Genomic DNA, 24,765 nt, shown 5'->3' with positions numbered 1-24,765 from the left:
TGTGGACCAGAAATCTTCATCCTTTCACATTATAGACAGGTGGCCCATGGTTACATTTTGGCTCTGACCCCCTTGACCAATGCCCACTCCTGGAAAAGCTCCAAGCTCTTCCTTCCGCACTGGGGGAAGTAGGGACGGGGCAAGCCACAAGTTGCCACCTCTTTCTCCAGCTGATCATATCCAACATCATTTCCCACCTGGACAGCAGCCTGCCCCTATCTCCCTGCCTGCCCCATGCCCAGTTGGTTTTTTCTGCAGCAGCTTGAGTCATGTCACAACTCTCCTTGCTCAGAGCCTAGTGACATCTGGCAACAGGTAACAGAGTAAGTGAGCTGGGAAAGGGACAGGGTGCTATGTAAGCAGGGAGGTTCTAACATGGGCAGGCCATTCTCCACTCACTCCTGATTCCGGGCTAGGCAGTGAGCATACTCTCCAAGGAATTTTCCTGGGAGGTTACTTGGGAGTGAGTCTGCCTAGGTTCAAATCTCAGTTCTAGCTATGTGACCTGGGGTAAGTTGCTTAGTTTCTCTGCGCCTATTTCCTCATTAACAAAATGGGGATGAGAATGCCTAACTCATGGTATTGAAAGGATTCAATAACATGTATGCTGCTTAGCACTATAGCTTGTATACAGAGAAAACAACACAGGTAAGCCATCATTACATGCAGATACATGTCAAAAGTGCAGGTATAAAGCCATATACATAGTTAATAATGTTTAGTTTTTGGGTTTTTTTTTTAAGACAGAGTCTCAGTCTGTTGCCCTCAGTAGAATGCTGTGGCATCATAGCTCACAGCAACCTCAAACTCTTGGGGTCAAGCTTTCCTCTTGCCTTGCCTCCTAAGTAGCTGGGACTACAGAAGTCCTCAAAACTCTTGGCTAGTTTTCCTATTTTTAGTAGAGATGGGGTCTTGCTCTTGCTCAGGTTGGTCTCGAACTCCTGAGCTCAGGCAATCCACCCATCTCAGCCTCCCAAACTGCTAGGATTACAGGCATGAACCAAGTAATGTATAATTTTTTAAACCATGCCTGGCCAAGAATGTTTAATTTTTTAAACTTAAATAGAAGCTACAGTTTGCTTTTTTACTCACTTAATGGTATGCTTTGGAGAGTGTTTATATAAACACACACACAATCAAGATGAGTTTATATAAATACACACACACAGAGATGTATCTACTGAACAAAAATGGAGTCTCACTAGATACATGATTAAACTGGCTTTTTACACTTAACGAGACTTCTCTTTTCTACTTTGTCTACTTAAATATCATTCAAGTTCTTAGCAATGAGTATTTGGTACTTTTTAAATAAAGAAAAAACTGATAAAGCAAAAATCTGGTCTAATCCTATCAAAACTCATATTAGCCAGGTTAAAGGGAACCAGTTAGGCCTGGTGGGCCAGATAGTCCCTGGCTGGTTGGACCCTTCACTCCCACCTCCATGTTCTAGGTGAGACAGTGCCAGAAAGGGGGCCCATGACAGGGCAGTCCTGGCCTGGGGCTCATCCTCTGTCTAGGCTCTCTGGGCTGGAGGCTGGGAGCTGGTATTTAGGTGACAGGTGCCAAAGCCCAGCTCTGAGTCTGTTCCTGCCTCGGTGGGAAGTCTGGTGCTGCCAACCCTCATATTCCATCTGCCAGGTGATCCAGGCTCACTGGAGACTGTCTGTTTGGCGACCAGGATGGCCATCTGGGACAGGCCGGCGGGCTTGGAAGGCAGCCTGGCCTCCTTGCTCTGGCCCCCATGTTTGGTTGATGGGAGCCTGAGGCATGTGCATGTGGACAGAAGGTCAGATCCTGTCCCAGGGTAAGTCCTGCTCCCTAGCATAGTCCTCTGACCTCTTGGGAAAGACTGACAGCCAAAACAGCAGGGTTGATCACAACATCATACCTGGCATCATCACACTTACTTCCCCGCTGCCTGTTCTCACGCCTCATGTGTGTCAGTCCAAGAGAACCTTCCCTCAGTCTAGGAGACAGGTAACAGCACAATAGGGCAGCTCTACAAGGGACTGGGCCCAGGGCTGAGTCTGTGTGTGACCTGCATGTGTGTGAGGGCGGAGAAAGGCCTGCTTGTGGGTGTGAACGAGCAGACCTAGGCTTCCTTCCAAGCCAGGTGGGTCACGATCCGCAAGGCTGATTCAGTGTAACAAGGGGACAGCAGACTAAGACCCCTTCTGACAGCTAACTTCACTGGGCTCTCCCCAAATGTCAGGCCTTGCACTGCCTCCGAGTTCACTGGGCCCACATCACAGTCCTGCAAAACTGAGATTTCTAAGGGAGAAACTGAGGCTCTGAGAGGGGAAGCCAAGTGCCCAAGGTTCCTGCTGAGTGGTCAGACCAGGATTCACACAAGGTCTCCAACACACAGGTGTGGTCCTACCACGGGACCTTGGTACTGGTTATTCTCTCTGCCTGGTACAATCTTCTTTCAGCTGTGCACACGGCTCCCTCTCTCCCTTCCTTTAGGTCTTTACTCAAATGTCATCTTCTCAGGGACACCTCTTCCAACCAGCCTGTCTAAAACTCTAACTACTCACTGGTTGGTGACACTCACCCCTCTTCCCTGCTTTCCTTTCCACCCCAACATCCTGCTCTGTGCTGTACAATGTGCTGAGGTGTCCTGTGCAGAACACAGGCCCATGAGCATCTCTGCTGCCTTATTCCCTACAGAACCCTCAGTGCCAGGGCGTGACACTGAGAACATCGCTGTGGAATGAATGAATCCCAGACCTGTGGCCATGAGACTCAAAGAGTCCCTATGCCCTGCCTGGGGTGGACTGGAGTTCCCAGAGGCTAGTTTTGTGGGTGCTGGGGTAGGAAGTATATGGAAGCAAGCACAAGCTGGGAACGGCATTAAGCCAGTTTTTCTTTCTTTTTTTTTTTTTTGAGACGGAGCCTCAAGCTGTCCCCCTGGGTAGAGTGCTGTGGCATTACAGCTCACAGCAACTTCCAAATCCTGGGTTCAAGCGAGTCTCCTGCCTCAGCCTCCCAAGTAGCGGGACCACAGGTGCCCTCCACAACGCCTGGCTATTTTTTGGTTGCAGCCGTCATTGTTGTTTGGCAGGCCCAGGCTAGATTCGAACCTGCCACTTTAGGTGTATGTGGCTGGCGCCTTAGCCACTTGAGCTACAGGCGCCGAGCCATTAAGCCAGTTTCAAACTTACTGAACAGGAATTATAGCAAACACACACACACACACACTTTTTTTTACCTAGTACTTTTGCACTTAAGTCTTATGACTCTCAATACATATGACATTGACTGGTATTTTAAAAATTCATTCTACAGAGTCTATTTTCAATACAAACAAAAAGAAAAACACCAGCACTGTGTTGGGTGAGTTCACAGCTCCGGAATGGGTCCAACGTGCAGTCTAAGCTGAGTTTGTCAAACCCCAGAGGTAGCAGAGTGCAGTGGCTGAAGCACAGGCAGACACCCTTCCCTGCCATTCACTGGAAGGGGCTTTGGGGAAGCCCCTTCCCTTCTCCATGCCTGTTTTGTCACATATAAATGAGGACAATGGTGTTTTCATCACAGAACCTCAATGAGAGTTAAGTGAGTTACCACTGATAGAAAACCCAGAATGGGGTGGGGGATGGGAGGAGGGGGGAAGTCAGATGGGGGAGGGTGAATGGCGGGATCATACCTATGGTGCATATTGCAAGGGTATGTGTTGGCTCTATTAAGTATAGAGTATAAATGTCTTAACACAATAATTAAGTAAATGAGGTGAGGGATATATTAACCTGTATGATGTAAGCATTCCAAACTGTGTATGAAATCAGCACACTGTACCCCATAAATGCATTAGTGTATACATGATCTACCTCTTTATGATTTAATTTAAATAAAAGTGTCAAAAAAAAAAAGAAAACTCAGAACAATGGCTGAGACAGGGTGAAGTAGATTTGCAGTAACAACAGCAATGGTGATAAATATTTATTAGTATACAATTGTGGTTGTCATTTCACCCCAGTAGTTACCCATATGTCCTAAAACAGTGGGACACAGTGTGAGCTGTCACCTCTCATTCTGCCCTGGTGCTCATCTGGCCAGAAAGGTGAGCAGAGGGAGGAGGAGCCGGGGACACAGAGGCTGGTGGTCTGGCACACGTGGTTTGGGGGCTGCTTCTCCTTGGCTGCCACAAAGGCTCTGTGTCATCCCATCCTGCCTCAGTGGGAAGGTCTTGATCCAGGGATAGGGTGAGGGCCCTCAGTGCAGCATCTGCCAGCCTGGATGAGGCCCAGGACTTGGCTGGCCCCAAACATAAAGTTCTTGGCAGTGGCAGCCTGCTGTGTCTATGCCCAGGAAAGGCCAGGTCCACAGGGACTGGGGCAATGCAGGTCTGAGGGAGACCCACTGTGTGAGGTCTGCCTAGCTGACAGCTGCCCCTTTTCTAGGAGGGTCTTCCTTATTTGGGTTTTTTTTGAAGTCTCTGTCATTTTTGCTTTCCTAGCTCCCCTCTTTTTGCTGAGGACCTGGCCTGTCTCCTCTTCCAGGTGGTTCTGATGAAACAGTCAATCCCAGTGCTCTGCCTGCCCCTGGAGCACATGTCCTAGAACTGCTCAGTCTCCTCCACCAGCCCCAAACATAGTGACTGTGATGTCACTGTGTCACAGCCCAGGGTGTCGGCTTATGATCCAAGTAAGCCAGAGGCCTTCCCAGATTCAGCAGGTATAAGAGTCTATTCCTTTTGGATGAGAAGTATAAAGGTGTGGAAGACTTGAGCAGCCAGTCCCCATTTTCCCATGCCACACAGAGAGCTTGTTGGTAGCAAAAAAGAATGATATTCCCAATGCAAAAAGCAGCAGAACAGAGAGATAAGAAAGCTTGGTGATTTCCTTTGTCTCGAGTATAGGATTTCTGAAGCTAGCCCTACTCCTGCATTTGCAGTTATGTGAACCAATGAATTCTATTTCTGGCTTAAGCAAATTATAGATTTCTGTCACTTATAAATAAGAGTCTAATAAAGCATGGGTATCCCTACCAGGCCTTCTCCCCTAGCCAGGGCTGACATTTAATTCAGGGGAAGAACTCTGAAAGAGCCAGGACAATGGGACTCTCTGCTCTGAATGCAAAGTGCCCTGTAGGAAGTGTTCACAGCTGATCTGCTGGGCCTGCAGTAGAGATTCCTCAACTCCTGCCAGGCTTGTTGCCTTAATTCCTTTTTCCTTGGTGAGGGACACTTCACTACCCCGACATGATCCCTCCTCTCCTCTTTCTTATGTTAACTACGGTTAATCTCTTACAAATAGATTTTGTAATTTAAGGTTCCTAAATCAGACAAAGTAGATTCAAATCCCAGCCTGGCTGCTCATTCATGATCCTATAAGTTATTTAATTTCTCCTAGTTTCCTCCTCTGGGAAACGGAGAGACTAACAGGATCACTCTCCTGGGAGGCTGTTGGAAGACATGACACAGAGCAGGGGAACGCGTGCCCCCAGAGCCTGGCTCACACATGAGTGGCTATTACTTATGTAGTAACAGTGACAGTCATGGGACCTACCTCGCGGGTCCGGAAGATGATCCTGTACTGGTACTGAGGTCCGTGGTCCTTGTGGTCTTCCAGTTTCTCCCGCTTGATGCTCACAGCCACTGGCCCCAGCTTCTCATCCACGCCAAAGTAATTGGCATGTTCTAGAAAGAAGACAGGTGAGTTTCAGGGTCAGCTGTCTGGGAAAGAAAGGTCCTGTCCCACAGTAGGCATGATAAGATAACTGGGGCAGGCTCCTATGCAGCCCGTGGGATGCTGGTCACATAAACCTTGTGTCTGATCACAGCCACACTCAATGGAGAAACAGAAGAGGCAAAAGTGAACCTCAATGTACCACCTCTTCTCAGTCACAATTTTTCTGTTTTACTTTTTTCTTTTCTTTTCTTTTTTTTGAGACAGAGTTTCTGCCACCCTGTGTAGAGTGCTGTGACATCATAGTTCACAGCAATCTCAAAATCCTGGACTCAAGCGATCCTTTTATCTCAGCCTCCCAAGTAGCTGGGACTATAGGTGCCCACCACAAGGTCCAGATAGTTTTTGTTTTGTTTTTTTTTTTTTCAGTTTTTGGCAGAGGCTGGGTTTGAACCCGCCACCTCCAACATATGGGGCCGACGCCCTACTCCTTTGAGCCACAGGCACCACCCTCCAGATAGTTTTTTTAAAGATGATGCTGGTCTCAAACTCCTGAGCTCAAGCAATCCACTCACCTTGGCCTCCTACAGTGCTAGGATTACAAGTGTGAACCACCTCACTATTTAAGTGTGCCGTGAAATAAAATGGCTGAAAACCCCCGGTCAAGAGACTTTCTCACAGGCTCAAATCTGGGCCAAGGCCAAGTAACCTGACAGCATTCTCAGCAGCAAACTGGGGTTAAGGATAGGATGAACCCACCCCTCACCGTGGTAGTGAGAATTAAATAAATTAACATACATGGAGCATTCAGCACTGTGCCATGCACTAAGTAAGCATGTCCTAAGTGTTGGCTATTACCGTCCCCAGGGAATGATGCTTATTATCACCTAGAATACAAGACCCTAAGCATCACCTTTATCCGACCATGTTCCTTTAAACCTAGGTAACTTACACACACTGCTCTTTCCCCTTAAGGCGACAGAATCTTTAGTGCAACATGGAGCAAGCGTTCTGCTCTCTCCTCTAAAAGACAACATGCCACCATCCTGCAACTCTTCTAGGCACACAGTTCTTCCTGATATACAACCCAAGTATCTTGTGCTTGTGGGGGTAGCCACCAGCAGTCTGTCTGTCTTGACTCAAGTCCTCGAAGTTAGCATTTGCCACCATCAGAAATTCAAATGGTGCTTCAAGCAGCTGTCTCTCCATCCCATCCCAGTGCTCTGAATATTTAATGATGGTTCCTATTCTCATGAGATATTGTTGGCAAATCAAAGGCTAATCTAAGGCCAAAATACTGTGTTAATTAATGGACCCAATCAGAATGGCATCTGCAGTGGGTTAAACGATCTCTCCAGCTGGTCAGAGAACAGAATAAATATTGTAAAGCCAGGTATGGTGCTCACGCCTGTAATCCCAGTACTCTAGGAGGCTGAGGGTGGATTTCTTGAGCTCAGGAGTTTGAGACGAGCCTGAGCAAGAGTGAGATCTTGTCTCTACTGAAAATAGAAAAACTAGCCAGGCATTGTGGCAGGTGCCAGTAGTCCCAGCTATTGGGGAGGCTAAGGCAAGAGGATTGCTCAAGCCCAGGAGTTTGAGGTTACTGTGAAGTGTATGCCCCACAATACCTAGGATGAGAGTGAGACTCTGTCTCGAAAAAAAAAATATTGTATTTCACAGATACCAGTTCATTCCAGAAGCAGTTACAGGGATTGATTTTTTTGTTTTTTTAGAGACAGAGCCTTACTTTGTCACCCTTGGTAGAGGGAGTCACAGCTCACAGCAACCTCTGGGTTTAGGCGATTCTCTTACCTCAGCCTCCCGAGTAGCTGGGAATACAGGTGCCCGCCATGACGCCTGGCTATTTTTTCGTTGCAGTTTGGCCGGGGCTGGGTTTGAACCTGTCACCCTGGGTATATGGGGCCAGCGCCCAATTCACTGAGCCACAGCACTGCCCAGGGATTGATGTTGTACTCAGCACCACTGTATTCCTGGCACATTACAAATCTCAGCATAGGCCCTCAATCCCAGTAGGCACTCAGTAATACTGACCAATGACTAACTTATTTTTTTGCATAAAAATGTTTATAGCAACATTATTCATAATAACCAAAAAGTAGAAAGAAAGTGTTCATCAAATTATGAATGGATAAATGGTATGTGGTATACATATACAATTAAAAACTACTCAGTAACAAAAAGGAATTAAGTACTAATATAAGCTACAACATGAACTTGAAAATATAATTCGAAGTGAGAAAAGATAGTCACAAAAAAACATATATTATGGATCCTATTTGTATGAAATTAATGACTACCTTACTAATCCTCATACCCTTGATGTTTTCTCTTAGTAATTTTCTTTTTTTTTTTTTTTGAGACAGTTGCACTTGGTCACTCTTAGTGGAGTGCCGTGGTGTTACAGCTCACAGCAACCTCAAACTCTTGGGTTCAAGAGATTCTCTTGCTTTGGCCTCCCGAGTAGCTAGGACTACATGAACCTGCCACAACATCCAGCTATTTTTAGAGAAGGGGTCTTGCTCTTGCTCAGGCTGAACAAGATCCTGTCTCTAAAAATAGCTGGTCTCGAACTCCTGAGCTCAAGCAATAGCTCAGGTCTCAAACTCCTGAGCTCAAGCAATCCACTCACTTTGGCCTCCCAGAGTGCTAGGATTACAGGCATGAGCCACCATGCCCAGCTCTCTTAGTAATTTTTTATCCACTGCCCCCTTATCTGTTCCTTGGCTACAAATTCCCACTTGCCCATGCTGGGTTCAGAGTTCAGACTAATCTCTCCCCCCACACTAAGCTCCATTGCTACAGTCTCTATACCTATCACAATGATCTGTATCAGTCTTCCTTAACTGTTAATGGTTCTTAACATTAATTAAGAACCTTAATTTTTTAATGGTTTTAACAAATACCATTGAGTAATTTGGGGGGGGCAGGGTAGGGAGACAGAGTCTCACTTTGTTGACCTGGGTAAAGTGCTGTGGTCTCATAGCTCACAGCAACCTCCAACTCTAGTGCTTGAGCAATCCTCTTACCTCGGCCTCCAAAGTGGCTAGGACTACTGGTACCTGCATAATGCCTGGCTAGTTTTTCTGGTTTTTAGTAAAGATGGGGTCTCCCTCTTGCTCAGGTTGGTCTCACTCCTGAGCTCAAGCAATCCACCCATCTTGGCCCCCCAGAATGCTAGCTTATAGTCTTGAGCTACTGTACCCTGAAGAGTAATTTTTTTCTTTAACAGCTTCCAGGGCTACAAAGAAGTCATTTTAAAAAAGAAAATGGCAGCTAGGTGCCCATGCTCAGTGGCTAGAGCGCCAGCCCTGTGCACTGGAGATGGTGAGTTCAAACTCGGCCCAGGCCTGCTAAACATTAAAAACCAAAAAAGAAAATATCTTTATTTATTTAATTAATTAATTTATGTATTTTTTGAGATAGCATCTCACTATGTCACCCTTGGTAGAGTTCCATGGTGTCACAGCTCACAGCAACCTCAAACTCTTGGGCTTAAGCGAGTCTCTTGCCTCAGCCTCCCAAGTAGCTGGGACTATAGGTGCCTGCCACAACGCCCGGTTATTTTTTTGTTGTTGTTGTTGTAGTTGTCATTGTTGTTTAGCAGGCCCAGGCTGGGTTCGAACCCGCCAGCCCTGGTGTATGTGGCTGGCACCCCAACCACTGAGCTGCAGGCACCAAGCCGAAAATGGCTTTTTTAAAAAGCTTGATGATGAGTACTTCCTATCTGCCTGACAACTAAGTATTTTAATGGGTAATCTTATTTGATTTTCATTCCTTTCATTTAAGTATTTCTAAGTGTGGGTTGAAAAGAATGTGTTCTTTGTTGATTAAGTACAAAGTTATTAATATATAAAAATGTAAAATCAAGTTAAGTTCAAATCATTCAAATTCTCTACATCCTGATTTTTGCCTACCAGATCTGTTGACTTCAGCAAGGGAACCTGTGAACCTCTCCCACTACGGCTGTGGATTTGTCCTTCTCCCTGCAGCCTTATCAGGCTTTTAATCTGTATACCCCTAAATTAGCTTGCCAGGTATACACAGGTTCACAAGTACCAGAACTTCTTAGAAAAATTTTTAAAAATCAACATAAAATAGACTTCTCATGTTCTTCTAAAAAGTACTTTCTAGCCTTTCAGTCTATTGACACTGATATTCCCTCATTAGCTTTCTCAAGTATGCAACCATCTAGAACAGTTCTTTTCATCCCTTTATTTTTGATCTCAGTGTCGTGTCATTTTTTTTTTTTTTTTGAGACAGAGTTTCACTTTGTCGCCCTCAGTAGAGTGCTGAGGCATCATAGCTCACAGCAATCTCAAACTGTTGGGCTCAAGCGATCCCCTTGCCTCAGACTCCTGAGTAGCTAGGACTACAGGCGCCCGCCACAACACCCGGCTATTTTTAGAGATGAGGTCTCATTCTGGCTCAGGCTGGTCTCAAACCTGTGAGCTCAAGCAACCCACTTGCCTCGGCCTCCCAGAGTGCTAGGATTACAGGTGTGACCCACCACGCCCAGCCTCTCTGTGTCATTTTGTTTGTCCATGTGATGCTAATGCAATCATCTCCATTTGCTACATGAGGACTGAAGGGTGGAATGTACCACCTAGCCACTAAGCTATGAAATAGACATCCCAACCCAGGGCTACCTGACTACACACTCATGTGAGCCCTGTGGGATAAGTCTCACTCTGTCACTCTTGGGTTGAGCACAGTAGCGTCAAGCTCACAGCAACCTCAAACTCTTAGGCTCAAGTGACCTTCTTACCTCAGTCTCCCAGTGGCTGGGACTGTAGGCGCCCACTACCATGCCCAGCTAGTTTTTAATTTTTAGTAGAGATGAGGTCTCATTGGTTTCTCAGGCTGGTCCCAAACTTCTGCACTAGTTTCTCAGGCTGGTCCCAAACTTCTGAGCTTAGGCGATCCACTCATCCTGGCCTCCCAGAGTGCTAGAAGGCATTTGCCACTGCACCAGGCTCTACTTTACAAAAATTTTAAGCTAATAGTTGTGTACTAGCAGCCTATCCATTATCCATTTCCCCTTCTTCTTTTTTAACAAAACCCTATTCTTGGGGGAGGAAAAGACAGGGACTTTGTCTAAAAACTTCCATTTCCCAGGCTCCCTACACATAGGAGAGGTCAATAAGCAGAAGTGGTTGGATGGGGCTTCTGAGAAGGCTCTCTAAAAGAGGCTGACCCACCAGGAGTCTGCCTTTTTGTTCTCATACTTTCCTCTTTTTCCCTGTGCCTAGAAACACAGATATGAGTGATGGTTGGAGCTGCAGCAGCCATCTTGACCCAAAGGGGACTGGAGGCCACATTGAGGCTGGAATTCCACTGATGTTGCAGCACCCCAGCCCTATGCCACTGACCTCTGAAATTTCTTTAAGTGGAAGATACTTCTATGTTGTTGAAGCCTGTTAGGAGTAGTTATAATCAATTCTGAATCATTACAGCTGCCAGCACTTACAAATTTGGAAAGTGGCTGGGTGTGGTGGCTCATGCCTATGATCCCAGCACTCTGGGAGGCTGAAAAAAATTTTTTTTAATTAAAAAAAAAATTGTTTTTCAAAGGATCAGGCATGGAGGCTCACACCTGTAATTCTAGCACTCTGAGAGACCAAGGCAGGAAGATCACTTGAGCTCAGGTGTTTGAAACCAGCCTGAGCAAGCGTGAGACCCATCTCTGTTAAAAATAGAAAAATTAGCTGGGCCTTGGAGCAATAGTCTGTAGTCCCAGCTACTTGGGAGGCTGAGGCAGGAGGATCACTTGAATCCAAGAATGTGAGGTTTCTGTGAGCTGGGCTGATGTTATGGCACTCTAAGCCTGGGCAACAGAGTGAGACTCTGTCTCAAAAAAAAAGTAAAATAAAAAAGGAAAAGTCCATGTTAAAAAAATCCAAATTTTAGGAGAATCTTGAAAGATTGGAAAGGCTGGCAATATTGAGTTTGTCTGTGTTTCTTGCACAGTAGTCAGCTGGAGGAGAGTAGGCAGTGCCTGGTCCCTGGTTAGCACGCTTCACTTCTGTACTCTGTATACTGCTTGCTCGGCCCCATAGCCGCCTGTTCTCTGCAATATGCTATGGTCCCTCCCTGGAGGCACCAGGAAATCTAATGATGTACAAAGCCCATCTCTCCTTGATGAGATCACAGATCCACCTTCAAAATGAATCCAGAACTTGCCTGTGAGATTCTTCCCCACTGCTGGGCTCCTCTCCCAGCCTTGTCCATCACCACCTCACACTCAGACTACTGCAGCAGCTTCCTCCACCCCCGACCCCCACCTCCGTTGTCCTGTCCCACCCTTCTCCCCTGAGTCTGTTCCCTGCACACAGCCAGAGACAGACTGTAACACGGGAGTCAGATTAGGGCCCTCCCCTGCTCAGAGCCCTCCTATGGCTCCATCTTACTCAGGGTACAAATAAGGGTTCTTTGCCAAGTTCCACATGATCTGCCTTTGTCATTTCTCTGCCTCAGCTCCCTCCACTTTCCCTCAGTCACTCTGTTCCAGCAATACTGGCCTCCCACCTGTTCCTCTAGTATTCCAGGACTCTTGTACTTGTTGTTCTCTGGGCCAGGAACACCGTCCACAATTTCTGTATGGCTCTCTCCCTCAATCCCTCTGGCTCAGTACTGAGATGGCACTTACTCAGGAGGCCCTCCCTGACCCCATGATGATCGCTGTCAGCCCCACCTGGAACTCCATTCCTTTTTCTCCATCCTACAACATCTAGCATCCTACAACACCTTCCGTGTTTTGTACATTTATCTTGTTTTACTAGCTACTTAACCCTCCTAAAACATTAAGCGTTAGGGAGACAGAATTTTTGTTTCAAGCTAGTCAATACCATATCCCCAGGCTCTAGAAAGTGCCTGGCTCACAGCTGTACCGAGCTCCTATTTGCTGAATACATGTATGTCTGTTATGTCACACAGCACAAGCTTTATCAAGTATTCACTGTGACCTTACAGCTCCCTGGGAAGGAGTCTGCCTTCCTGCTGATCCTCAGGACCAGAGCAGAGCCTGGCACAGAGGGAATGAAGGAGCACGGGGGTCTCAAAGACAAGAGTAGCCCCCCTTCCGCATCACCTTTGCCCACGAAGTAGTCCTGGTAGTAGCGGGCGCCCAGGTCCACGTGCTCGATGCTATACTGCCGGGGCCGACTCTGCGTCCTCTGCTGCTCCTTGGGCACCTCCAGCACCGAGATGCTGGCATTGGTGCGGTAAGCACTCAAGGCGGGCTCCGCCGGGGGACCCTCACTGCCACTCGGGGAGCCCACGGAAGCCCGGGAGAAGCTCACATTGCGCTCACACTCGCCTCCGATCTCATTGCGGAAATGAGGGCAGCTGAGTAATAGGTCATTACTGTTGTCATCGCCCAGGTCCTGTTCCAGGTTCTCCTTGCAGTTCAAGTCCTCTGTGCTGGTGAAGGCTGGGTCCAGGCCCCCTAGGCTGTGGGCCCGCGAGGCTGTGAGCGACGCCATGGCCGAGGCAGCCGAGGCGGCCGAGGCGCCCGTGGTGGTGTTACGCCGCTGGGCCACGGACACCCTGTTGGCGGCTGCCTCGTTGAGGTCAAACAGCATGCTCTGCACATCAAAATGGGCGAAGCTCTTCTGACAGACCCACGGCCTGCTGGCTTCTGGGGGGCTCCGACCCTCGTCGGCATCCCCCAGGGACCGGCCAGCTTCCCCGTCTGGCTTGCTGCTCCTCAGCTTCCGGAAGATGGATGAGTCCACTGTGTCCCCGCTGCCCAGGCCCCGCATGGGCTTCTTCCGGGCCTTCTCCTTCTCCTTCATGGGCTGCAGTGGTAGGAGACTGTCCTTTGAAGGCTGCCCATTGCGGGGGTCCCCTTTGGCTCCACCGCCACTCCCTATGGGGTGTGGGCCTGGATCTGCCCGTAGGAGCTCAGAGAGGTTCTGGGAGCCCCTGGCCTCGGGCTGCTCACTGCGGAATTCGTTGAGAATATCGAAAAAGCTCTGCTCGGGCACACCCTGCACATCAATGGACGAGGTGCTCCCGTACTCGCGGAAGAGCGGCAGTGCCCCCGTGTGCCGGGCCCCCCGTGGTTCCCCCGTGTCCTCAACATCACACTCACTGAGCGTGATCTCGCTGCTGCTGCGGTGCTGCAGGGGGAGGAAGGCCCTGCCTGGGGACCGGGGCCATCCGTCCTGGAATTCTACATCTTTGGACCTTCTCCTGGAGAGTCGGTGGAAGGCTTTGGACCCTGAGGAAGGTGGGGTGCCAGCAGGGAGCTGTCCATTCTGTACACTCCTTATGGAATGAGCCACCTTGGGGGCCTTTGTGCCATCTGTATCCTGTGAGGGGCTTGGGTTGTTCTGCTCTCTCAGGGCCTCTCGCTTGGGTGGCCAGTCGGCCACTCTTGCACGCACACCCATCTTGGGCATTGCAGGGGTGGTGGGGCTAGGGCGGGTGGTGGCAGTGGCCGGGCTCTCACCAAGAGGCTGGGACATGCTGCCATTCTGGGCCCAGAATCCCATGGGAGCATAATCCCCTGTGTGTGGCCCAGGGAGGACATCGGCCCCCCTGGCCCCACAGCTGGCTGCCAGGTCCACACCATCATTGGGAATGGGCCGATAGGTGGTCATAGTCCACGGGCAGTGGAGTGCTGCTGGCCCCCGTAAGCTGTGGTGTGACACTATGGGGTCCCCTGCCCCTCAGCCATTGTTCAGCAGGGCTGCCAGTCCCAGGATGAAGGATGCTGGTCCCCGAAACCTGATGGGAAGGTTGTGAGCCTGTGGAGTCCAGTTCTCCACCATCGCTGTACACAGCCAAGCCAAGGACAACCTCAGGAGGCAGTTGCTGTCTTGGGGGCTCCAGACTGAGATGCTCAGCAGGGCAGAGCAAGCAGCAGTTGTAGATGCCAGCCTGCAGGCAGCAAGGGTGTATTCCCAGCCATGCTGAAAGAGGAGAAAAGGAAAATGTGAGATGTGATGAGCACGCTGGTGTTCCCAGAGAATGGGAAATGTGACTCTTTATTTTTTTGACAGCTTTACTCATTAAAAAAACTTACATTATAGAAATTTGCAAACACATTCAAAAGTAGAGAGAGGACTAGGATAAGCCAACAAGCCAACCTCCAGCTAGAACAAAATGAACTGTTTGCCATTCCTGTCTCATCTTTCCATCTGACCTATACCTTTCTGCTTTTGACAATATTTTAGGCCAAATCCTAAAGGTCATTCCATCTGTAAATATTTTAGCTTGTATCTCTCACAGATAGAGACTTTTAAAAAATAGCCTTGATTACCATACCCATTTAAATTAACAGGAATTTCTTATCAGACACTGTCCTATGTATATTACATGTTCCTTACTGTCTCCTGTGAGTTGTCTTATTCAAATCAGGATCCAAATAAGACACACCCTTGGCTTTGGAAGATTTTTTTTTTTTTGAGACAGTCTCACTTTGTCACCCCTGGTAGACTGCCATAGTGTCATAGCTTACAGCAACCTCAAACTCTTGGGCTCAAATGATTCTTTTGCCTCAGCCTCCCAAGTAGCTAGGGTTATAGGTGCCCACCACAATGTTTTTAGAAATGGTGTCTTGCTTTTGCTCAGGCTGCTCTTGAACTCCTGAGCTCTAGCAATCTACCCCCCTTGGCCTCCCAGAGTGCTGGGATTATAGGCATGAGTCACTGTGGCTGGCACAGAAGATATTTTTCTTAAATGTCTTCTACTCTATGATAGCCACTTTCCTTTATGTTGATGCTATTTGTTAGTTTAAGGAAAGCGATCACTTGTTCTGTGGCTTTCCCCAGTTGGGGGATGCCTGTGGTGCCATTTAACATGTCCCTCTGCCCCCTGTATTTCTTGTTGCCTGGTGGCTTCACATAGAGGCCAGATTGTTGTCTGTCTGCTCTGTATTCTGCCCGATCCAGCTACTCCACTAGGAAGGAAGTCAAAATGACAGATGAGTCAGTATGAGCACCAGCAGACTTTGGGGAAGAAAGCCACAGAAGGGTTGTCTCCCCATTACTTCTTTGCAGGGATCTTCTCAGTGACTCTTTACAACACGAGAAAAAAACCCAAACCTCTCCCCAGTCCCTAAGCCCCTGAGACCTGGCCCCTGACAATGTCTTTGATGTATTTCCCCATCCTCTAAGCACTAATGACATTGGCCTTTTATTTTTTTTGAGACAGAGTCTTACACTGTAGCTCTAGGTAGAATACTGTGGTGTCTTAGCTCACAGCAACTGCAACTTCAAATTTTTAGGCTCAACTGATCCTCTTGTCTCAGCCTCCTGAGTATCTAGGACTACAGGCACCTGCCACAATGCCTGGCTAGTTTTTCTATTTTTAGGAAAGACAGGGTCTCATTCTTGCTCAAGCTGGTCTTGAACTCCTGAGCTCAGGCAATCCACTCTGGTCTCTCAGAGTGCTAGGATTACAAATGTGAGCCATCACACCCAGCCTAGCCTTCTTATTTTAGAGACAGGGTCCTACTCTGTTATTCAGGCTGCTGGTGTACAGGGGTACAATCACAGCTCACTGTAACCTCTAAGTCCTAGGCTCAAGCAATCCTTCCACTTCAGCCTCCTGAGCAGCTGGGACCACAGGTGTGCACCACCACACCTGGCTAGTTTTCTTATTTTTATATTTTGTAGAGACAGGGGTGGGGGGCAGGGGGGTTGGTCTCTCAATATTGCCAAGGCTGGTCTCAAACTCCTGGCTTTAAAGGTACTTCTGCCTTGAACTATCACAGAGTAGGGATTACAGGCGTTTATCTGTTCCTGACCTACAATCACTTTGTTTTTTGTTTTTTTGCTGTACTAATCCTTATGCAAGATATTTGGATATCCTTCCTCAGTTCTTTTTTTTTTTTTGAGACAGAGCCTCAAGCTGTACCCCTGGGTAGAGTGCCGTGGCATCACAGCTCATAGCAACCTCCAACTCCCGGGCTCAAGCGAGTCTCCTGCCTCCGCCTCCCAAGTAGCTGGGACCACAAGCGCCCGCCACAACGCCCGCCACAACGCCCGGCTATTGTTTGGTTGCAGCCATCATTGTTGTTTGGCGGGCCCAGGCTGGATTCGAACTCGCCACCTTAGGTGTATGTGGCTGGCGCCTTAGCCACTTGAGCCACAGGCGCTGAGCCCCTTCCTCAGTTCTTTACCAGACTAGTTCCTTTCCATGATGTCAACTCTTCAACAAAGACTTCCCCAAGCCACCCTACAGAGACAGAGAAGCCTTTCTCAATCACCCACCCACTCAGCTTTCCATTTTTCTTAATAATTCATTTGTTTTACTGACTCTCCATCACTCAAATGTCAGCTCTAGGAAGGCAAGAGTGTGCAGGTCACTGATGTAGCTGCAGTGCCTAGAACAGTGTCCAGGACATGTGTGAATTATTTATTATATCAATGAGCAAACAGATGGCCTCTGCCTAATCTGAGTGTAAGTATACGGCGATCTGAAGGGCTCTGGGGAAGGGAGTTCATGGTTAGCAGTGAAAAGCTCCCTGAAGGTTGGCTTCCCTTTGTCTCTACCTTGAACTCCTGCTGGAGACAAAGTGGGCCACCGTCTGTGCTGGAGCCTGTTGCTTACCCAGCAGCTGTGCCCCTTTCCTTCTGCCAACAGTATTAACTTTGTCCAGGGCAGTGGAGTGCTTGGTTGAGCTGGGGACCTGACTCAAGGTGACCCATAACTTTTTTTTCTCTTGGAACTACAGCTGGACGTGGACCTTCTGGCCAAGCTGTTGGCTTCCTCTGTGTGTACATGGAGGGGCTTTTTCTAACTTCTGCCCAGAGGTCTGGCGCAAACTGGCAGGCTCATGGGGCAAAACAGTGAGGACAGCTTACTATCTGGGGAGGGTAGGGAGCAGGGTCTCCTCTGTTCCATGAGCACAGGAACAGCCCTAAAGTTGTGTCAATGTTACAGGCCAGCAGTACAGAGGACGGGCTAGAGAAGGGGGAAGAAACTGGAAAGCCACAGGGTCGGGTTGCTCAAGGTAGTTGGGAGAGAAGCCAGGAGGCACCTGTGGTAAACTTTGGACACAGGGCACCTTCTGAACAGGCAAGGGAAGCCTTAGTTCTTGCCAGCTGAGCCTCGCAGGAAGGTGAATGTCAAATCATCTGGTTTTCCTAGGGACACCAGAAATCTAGAATTGCATGCAATATCTTCCAGTTTGAGAAGCAAAAATAATAACAGCAACAATAAACTGCCATATACACAATCTCTTTCATGATTTCCTTGATGGGCTCTGTTATAAAGCTGCTGGTTTGCAAATCTTGGGAATGGTGCAAAACATCTGGACACACTTTCCTCCAGCAAGAATTTATTGTTTTTAGACTTAATGATTTTCACTGCTTTTTCTTTTTACTTATTATTATTTTTTTTATTGAGACAGAGTCTCACTTTGTGGCCCTCGGTAGAGTGCTGTGGCGTCATACCTCACAGCAACCTCCAACTCTTGGGCTCAAGTGATTCTCTTTGCCTCAGCCTCCCCAGTAGCTGGGACTACAGACACCTGCCTCAATGCCCACCTTTTTTTTTTGTAGAGACAGGGTCTCACTCTGGCTCAGGCTTGTCTCGAACCCCTGAGCTCAGGGCAATCCACCCGCCTCGGCCTCCCAGAGTGCTAGGATTACAGGCATGAGCTACCGTGCCCGGCCTTCAATGTTTTTTTATCTAACAATGGCATGTTGAATGATGTATATTTCAGGGTGTCCAACCTGCGGCCCAATAGATTATTTGAAGACTGTTTTGCTTATCTGCGGTGTCAGATATGGCAAAAGGTACGTGTGGACCTTTTCTTGTGCTCATTGACTTTTGTTAGTGTTTGTGTATTTAATTGTGGGCTGAGACAACTCTTATTCTAATGTGTGGCAGACAAGCAAAAAGGTTAGATACCAGTGGCAGACATTCATGCTTTCTCTCTTGAGGTTCTTCCTTAGTACTGACGATCTTTTCCATAGAGCACTATGTGTAATGGAGTCTTTAAGGTCCTTATGAACCTCTAATTTAGAGGCTGAAATGGAGACACTGTCTTTAGGGCAAGTACACCACTTTGCTGTCTTCAGTGTTGACTCATGGGGTTCTAGGTGGTCTGGGGCATTGTTAAATATCAAAATATCTTTTTTTTTTTTGAGACAAGAGTCTTACTCTGTCACCCTGGGTAGAGTGCTATGGGCATCACAGCTCACAGCAACCTCAAACTCTTAGGCTCAAGCGATCCTCCTGCCTCAGCCTCCCCAGTAGCTGGGATTACAGGCGCCCACTGCAACACCTGGCTAGTTTTTCTATTTTTACTTTATTTTTTTTAGAGACAGAGTCTCACTTTGTCGCCCTTAGTATTGTGGTGTCACAGCTCACAACAACCTCTAGCTCTTGGGCTTAAGCAATTCTCCTGCCTCAGCCTCCCAAGTAGCTGAGACTACAGGTGCCTGCCACAGTGCCCGGCTATTTTTTGTTGCAGTTTGGCCGGGGCTGGGTTTGAACCCGCCACCCTTGGTACATGGGGCTGGTGTCCTACTCATTGAGCCACAGGCGCTGCCCTAGTTTTTCTATTTTTAGTAGAGATGGGGGTCTTGTTCTTACTCAGGCTGGTCTTAAACTCCTAAGCTGAAATGATCCTCCTGCCTTGGCCTCTCAAAGTGCTAAGATTACAGGCATGAGCCATCATGCCCAGCCATATACTCACATTCTTAAAGCCAAATCTTTTACTAAAATCATCAAACCACCCTTTTCTGACATTGGAGTCCCTGGCTTTAGATCCTTTACCTTCCTTTTGCTTTAAGTTGTCATATAATGACTTCACTTTTTTTTGAATCATGTTAAGAGTCTATAGGTATGCCTTTTTTATAGCCATCATGCATATAAAAACTGCATTTTCAATATAAGATCGCACTTTCACAAAAAGCGCAAGGTCTTTGTGCCTCCTGGTGTAGGTGCAGCTACCGCTTCACAAATTTCCTTTTGGCTTTTTAAAGTCGTCCTTATTTCATTTTCTTTGATGTGGCAGACCACGGCAGCTACAGACCTCAATCCATGGCACATATCAGGCAATTGAACTTTTCCTTGCCATGTTATGACTTTTCTCTGCTTCTTGGTAGCACTTATAGCATCACTAGTAATACTTCATATGGGCCCCATGGTGTTTTTTCAGGGTTTACAGTATTGCATTAACCAAGATGAAAAATATGCAAGAATTACAGGAGATCACTTTTTGCTGCCATACCCAATTTATGGGAGAGATGAGCTGGCCACCACCTGGGGTATTAAAATGATTCTCTCAATACTTGAGGTTACCCCAACAGCAACAAGAGGTGACTACAGAAAGATTCCAGCAGTATAGTATGTCCTGCAGTTAATTTTATGTATTTATGATCTGAACTGTATCTTTACGTTTGTTCATAGTTCTCTTGACTACAAATGCATGGTCTCTGTTGACGGACATACATTTTCATAAATTTCACAAATAGATTTGTGGCTATTTTATGGTAGTAAATAATAAAATAGACTGGTCTGTACATATGTTTCATGTATTCATCACACACCTAACTTTTTCTTAAAAAGGTCAATATTTCTTGGCTACGTGGCCAAGTTCTTTTCAAATTGGCACAAATGTCCAAAATTTCTTCCAATACACTGACTGAAAAGGAGGTGTGTATAAGTGAACCCCTGTATTTCAAACCTGTATTGTCCAAAGGTCAGCCATACTTCTCAAGAACACTGTCAACAAGAAACACGATGAGAGCTAACAAAATAAGCATATGGGCTAGATTTGGACCGGGTGGCTAGTTTGCAATCTCTGGTGACTAGTCAGTGCTGTAGCTTTGACAGAGAAAATTGAAATTATTTTGTTCATGGTATGTTTACTGGCTGTCTCTACCACTAACCCGTCAGTTCCAGAATAACAGGGGCACTTGCCATGAGGGCCAAGCCCAGCCCCACATTGCATTGGGGAGTGGTGAGTGGTGCCCAGCTGAGGTCACTGCTGGCACTCGGCAGCCCACCCTGCACTGCGGCCCTGCTTTCAAGTCAACCTGGGCAGAGCACAAAGGGAAGCTGAGTCCTTTGAGGCTGCATATGGGGTAGCTGGGAAACCAGTGGTCCGGATGAGACCCTGACTTGCTTATGCAAGTACCTCCTGACAGATGGGCTTTGCTGATGGCATTTTGCTTTCAGCTCAGACAGAAATCCTCAATCCATGTTGCTCCCGTCTGTGAACGAACATACACAGATGTTCTCTCTGCACAAATCTCTTCTTAAAACAGGTACAGCCAAGTCTTGCTGAGATGATATTCAGAGGCTAAGTGGCACCCCCAGCCTCTCTGCTACTGAGTGCCTCCTTCCTAAAAGCACCCAGATCTTCCCGGGGGGAGCCCTATCCTGAGAGAAGCATAGTAGGTATACAGAACCAGATGCCTGGGCTCAAATCCTGGCATGCCATGGATAGGTCACTTAAACAGAGAATTGCAAAATGGGGATAATAGCACCTGCCTCACCTTCCACCATCACCACCATTGTGTTGTGTATCTTTGATAGGAGCTCCTCCCTTTGCCCCAATTATACAACCACAGCTGGGGTGGGCACAGGACATAGCTTAACTGATCCTTAAGCTGAAGAATTTCCTTGCATTGGCATGGGCTGTGGATCTGGTTTTCCTATGGTGTGACTTCTGCTGGGGACCTTTGGTGCTTTCTCTCCAGTGCTTCTTTGGCTCCCGCCTATTTCTTAAGGTTGCTCCTCTGGCCTCCTGTTGATTCTGTAAGTCCCCTGAGGACCCTGACTAACACACAGTGCTGTGAGAAGGCAGCCACCAGGGAGGTGCAGATGGGAGAAACCTGGGCGGCCTCAGAAACAGCAGCAAAACCAGAAGTAGCACCAGCTGAGTCAGTTGGCAGACATTTGTCTGCAAGTAACAGAATACCAGCCAGTGGTCACTCAGGCAATGAAGACATTAAATTATCTCACGTAAGCAGCAGAGGAAAGATGGTAGCTCCAGGCCTTGTGTGCAAACCAGCTGGTAACATCAGGCCCTTTCTCTCCTTTCCCTCCACCTCCCTTAGTGAGCTACTAGCTGACATCTTTTGGCTTGTTATCTAATGGTCAAAAGCTGGTAGCAACAGCCATACTTCTCTCTAAACCAAGGACAAAGAGGAAAGGCAGGGATGATGTCCGAGGGCTCTTACCCATCTGACTCTAATCAGGAAGGAGAATCTTTCTCAGAACATTCCCTTCACCACAATGCTTTCCTCCATGTCTCACTGGCCAGAAGGTGGACACACGGCCATCCCACTTACAGGAGAAGCTGGGGAAGCCAGAATCTGTGACAGCCGTAATGGCCTTTAGGCTAGTGGGGACTTACTGGGCAACCAGTGGTGTACCTCTGGGTATAAATGCTCCCAGACTGTCACCTTTGAAGAAGCTAGGGGAATACTCTCTCATCAGGCCTCAAAAGCCTAGAAGCTAGAACAGTGAACTAGCAGGCAAAAGCCTCCTAGTCTCCAGCGTCCTGGAGCGTCCCCCTTCACCGCGGGGGCCACAATGCCTACAAGAACCACATAAAACAGAATAGTAGGGAAACCACAACTTTCTAGCAGCGTGTGGTTTGTTTCCCTGGCTTCCACAATTACTTAGCCCAGACTTCCCTTTGGAACCGGCCCTCTCCAACTTCCATTCAATGGGCTAGAGGTGGGGCTACTTCCCTAGCGCTGGAAAAAACCTCATCAGGCCCCCAAAGCCCAGAGGCTGGGATAGTGAAATAACAGGCAAAAGCCCCCTGGTCTCAGTATCCTGAGTCACCAACATATGACATAGTCAGAACCAGTGAGACACAGTGATGCCTTTGCCAGGAACCCTGAAGCTAAAGACCATGCATTTCCCCCTTACCCTGAGTCTGAGAGGATGTGAGGTGTGGTATCACTGTAGCCATCTTGTGATCATGAGGGAAGAACCGTCTGTGAAAGGGGCCGAGGGTTAGAGAGAATCTGGGGTCTGTAGTCATCAGCATTTGAGTCTCCACATCAACCCAGATAAAAAGTCAGTCCTATTCCTTTTCTCTCTACTGGACCTTCTAGTTACACAATAAAACAGCCAACAAAAACAATGTCTACGACAACTACCATGAAAATGATCCTCTTTACATTTATTAATTGCTATTGTTAATCCTTATGACAACTCTAGGAGATAGACATCATTAACTCCATATTACAGGTGAGGAAACTAAGGAAAGCAAAGATGAAGTAATGTGCCCAAGGCCATGTGGCTATGAGGCAGCAGAGCTGAAATTTGACCCCAGCCCCCAGCTCCTTTATCCTTCAGTTACACAGCCCTGAGTTCAAGCACCAACCTTCCCTGCAACTGCAGGCAACATCCTGAACCTCTGTGATTCTCATTTTCCTTGTTAGTGACACACAACAAAGTATCTTCAGCTCTAACCACTCTTCTGACTTCCATATACACCTATGTACCTATCTGACATCACCACACATTTATCTCCAACTCCTGAGTTCAAGCAATCCTCCTGCCTCGGCCTCCCAAAGTGCTAGGATGACAGGTGTGAGCCAGTGTGCCCAGTCTCTGGCACTATCCATCTTTGCAGAAGATACTTCAGGGCTCATTGCTTGTCTTCGTCCTCTATTCCACACCCCTCCTCCATGCTGCCAGCCTTCCTCCTGCCGGGCTCCCCACACCTCTGCACCCTGCAGAATTACTTGCTTCCTCCTTTGGCCAAGCTCTGGGGGTGGGGGGGGTTCTACATGCACCTTGACTGCAGGATTTAGCCTATCAGAGTCTTAAACCTCATTGTGCCTTTTGTCCCCCTCAGGCTTTGAACAGATGCATGTCTAGGGTAGAATGGGGTCTAACATATTTGTTCTTACATGTGGGTCAGAGAGTGGAAAGGGTTAATCTGGTGATGATGGTACAACAACAAGGTTAATCAACAGTGACACACGTGTCAGGCTGCACTCTGGCACATACTGACAGATGTGTTATAACAAGTAGGGACTTCTGTCACACCCACTACACACACGAGGCAAAGGTTACGTGGAGCACCCAGGGTTCAAACCTCAACAGTCTGGCTCCTGCCCCTTTGCCACTACACTCTGAATAAAAGGCAGTTCAAATGGTGTGCGGTGGGAATAAGTGGTAATGCAAGAATCTTCAAAATCAATTAATTCCCGAAGATAACATTTTTGAAAGTCAGCAACAGCTCAGCAGACTTCAGGTTAAGAATCTGGATCTTCCCTTCTATGTCTTCCCCCACCTTACTGGAAGTTCACGCATACAGGGGACTACTTTAGAGCTCCCACAGGAGAAAAGATGGATGGAAACCTCAGAAATCTCATCAGGAAATGCCATGGCAAAGATTCTGTTTCATCGGCCCACGGAGCAAGGAGCAGGGCCTCAATCATGGCTCTGAAAACCTGCACCTGCATACTTATAACGTCAAAGACCCCTAAGGATTGGTGTTTCTAAGTGAAATCTTCCCCAGCATCTAGGAGGGGCACACATTTCTTCCTAAGGAGCAAGAGGATCCCCCAAAGGGGCGGGGCAGCCATGTATCACCATTACAATTAAACTGGTGAGGTTCTCACAGAGTCAGGGATCCTGAGTGACCTGTCTTGTTTTAAAGGGTGTTAAATTGGTATGGTATAGTTTTTGCCCCTTGGGGGAATAAAAACAATGAGTTGAAATGATACATCAAAATTTTATTTGTGTCGGCTGCGTGCAGTGGCTTATGCCTATAATCCCAGCACTCCGGGAGGCCAAGGTGGGTGGATCACTTGAGCTCAGGAGTTTGAGACCAGCCTGCGCAAGAATGAGACCCTGTCTCGACTAAAAATGGAAAAATTAGGCTGGTGGTGTAGCAAGTGCCTGTAGTCCCAGTTACTCAAGAGGCTGAGGCAGGAAGATCACTTGAGCCCAGGAGTTTGGGGTTCTCTACCCGGGGTGACAGAGTAAGAGTATCTCAAAAAAAAAATTTTTTTTTAGACGCGCATTTATTATTATTATCATCATTTTATTTTTAGAGACAGAGTCTCATTTTGTTGCCCTTAGTAGAATGCTGTGGTGTCACAGCTCACAGCAACCTCCAGCTCTTGGGCTTAGGCGATTCTCTTGCCTCAGCCTCCCAAGTAGCTGGGACTACAGG

At 47.7% G+C, this 24,765-nt stretch overlaps 1 protein-coding gene across 1 annotated transcript in view; it reads right to left on the bottom strand.

Annotated features, from left to right (window-relative positions):
• SIPA1L3 (signal induced proliferation associated 1 like 3) overlaps positions 1–24,765 on the bottom strand; it is a 248,595-nt gene that overhangs the window by 101,407 nt on the left and 122,423 nt on the right. Inside the window, exons 3-4 of the mRNA XM_003796134.3 lie at positions 12,739–14,566; positions 5,511–5,641 (exon numbers count right to left, since the gene is read on the bottom strand). Coding sequence (XP_003796182.1) covers positions 5,511–5,641; positions 12,739–14,254 — 1,647 coding nt within the window. The 5' untranslated portion in view covers positions 14,255–14,566. The remainder of the gene's footprint in view (positions 1–5,510; positions 5,642–12,738; positions 14,567–24,765) is intronic.

This window comes from Otolemur garnettii, unplaced genomic scaffold (assembly GCF_000181295.1).
Source record: "Otolemur garnettii isolate 467f Iridium unplaced genomic scaffold, OtoGar3 scaffold00100, whole genome shotgun sequence".
In the NCBI taxonomy this organism is placed as follows: Eukaryota; Metazoa; Chordata; class Mammalia; order Primates; family Galagidae; genus Otolemur; species Otolemur garnettii.
This window is presented reverse-complemented; position numbering and strand designations above follow the sequence as displayed.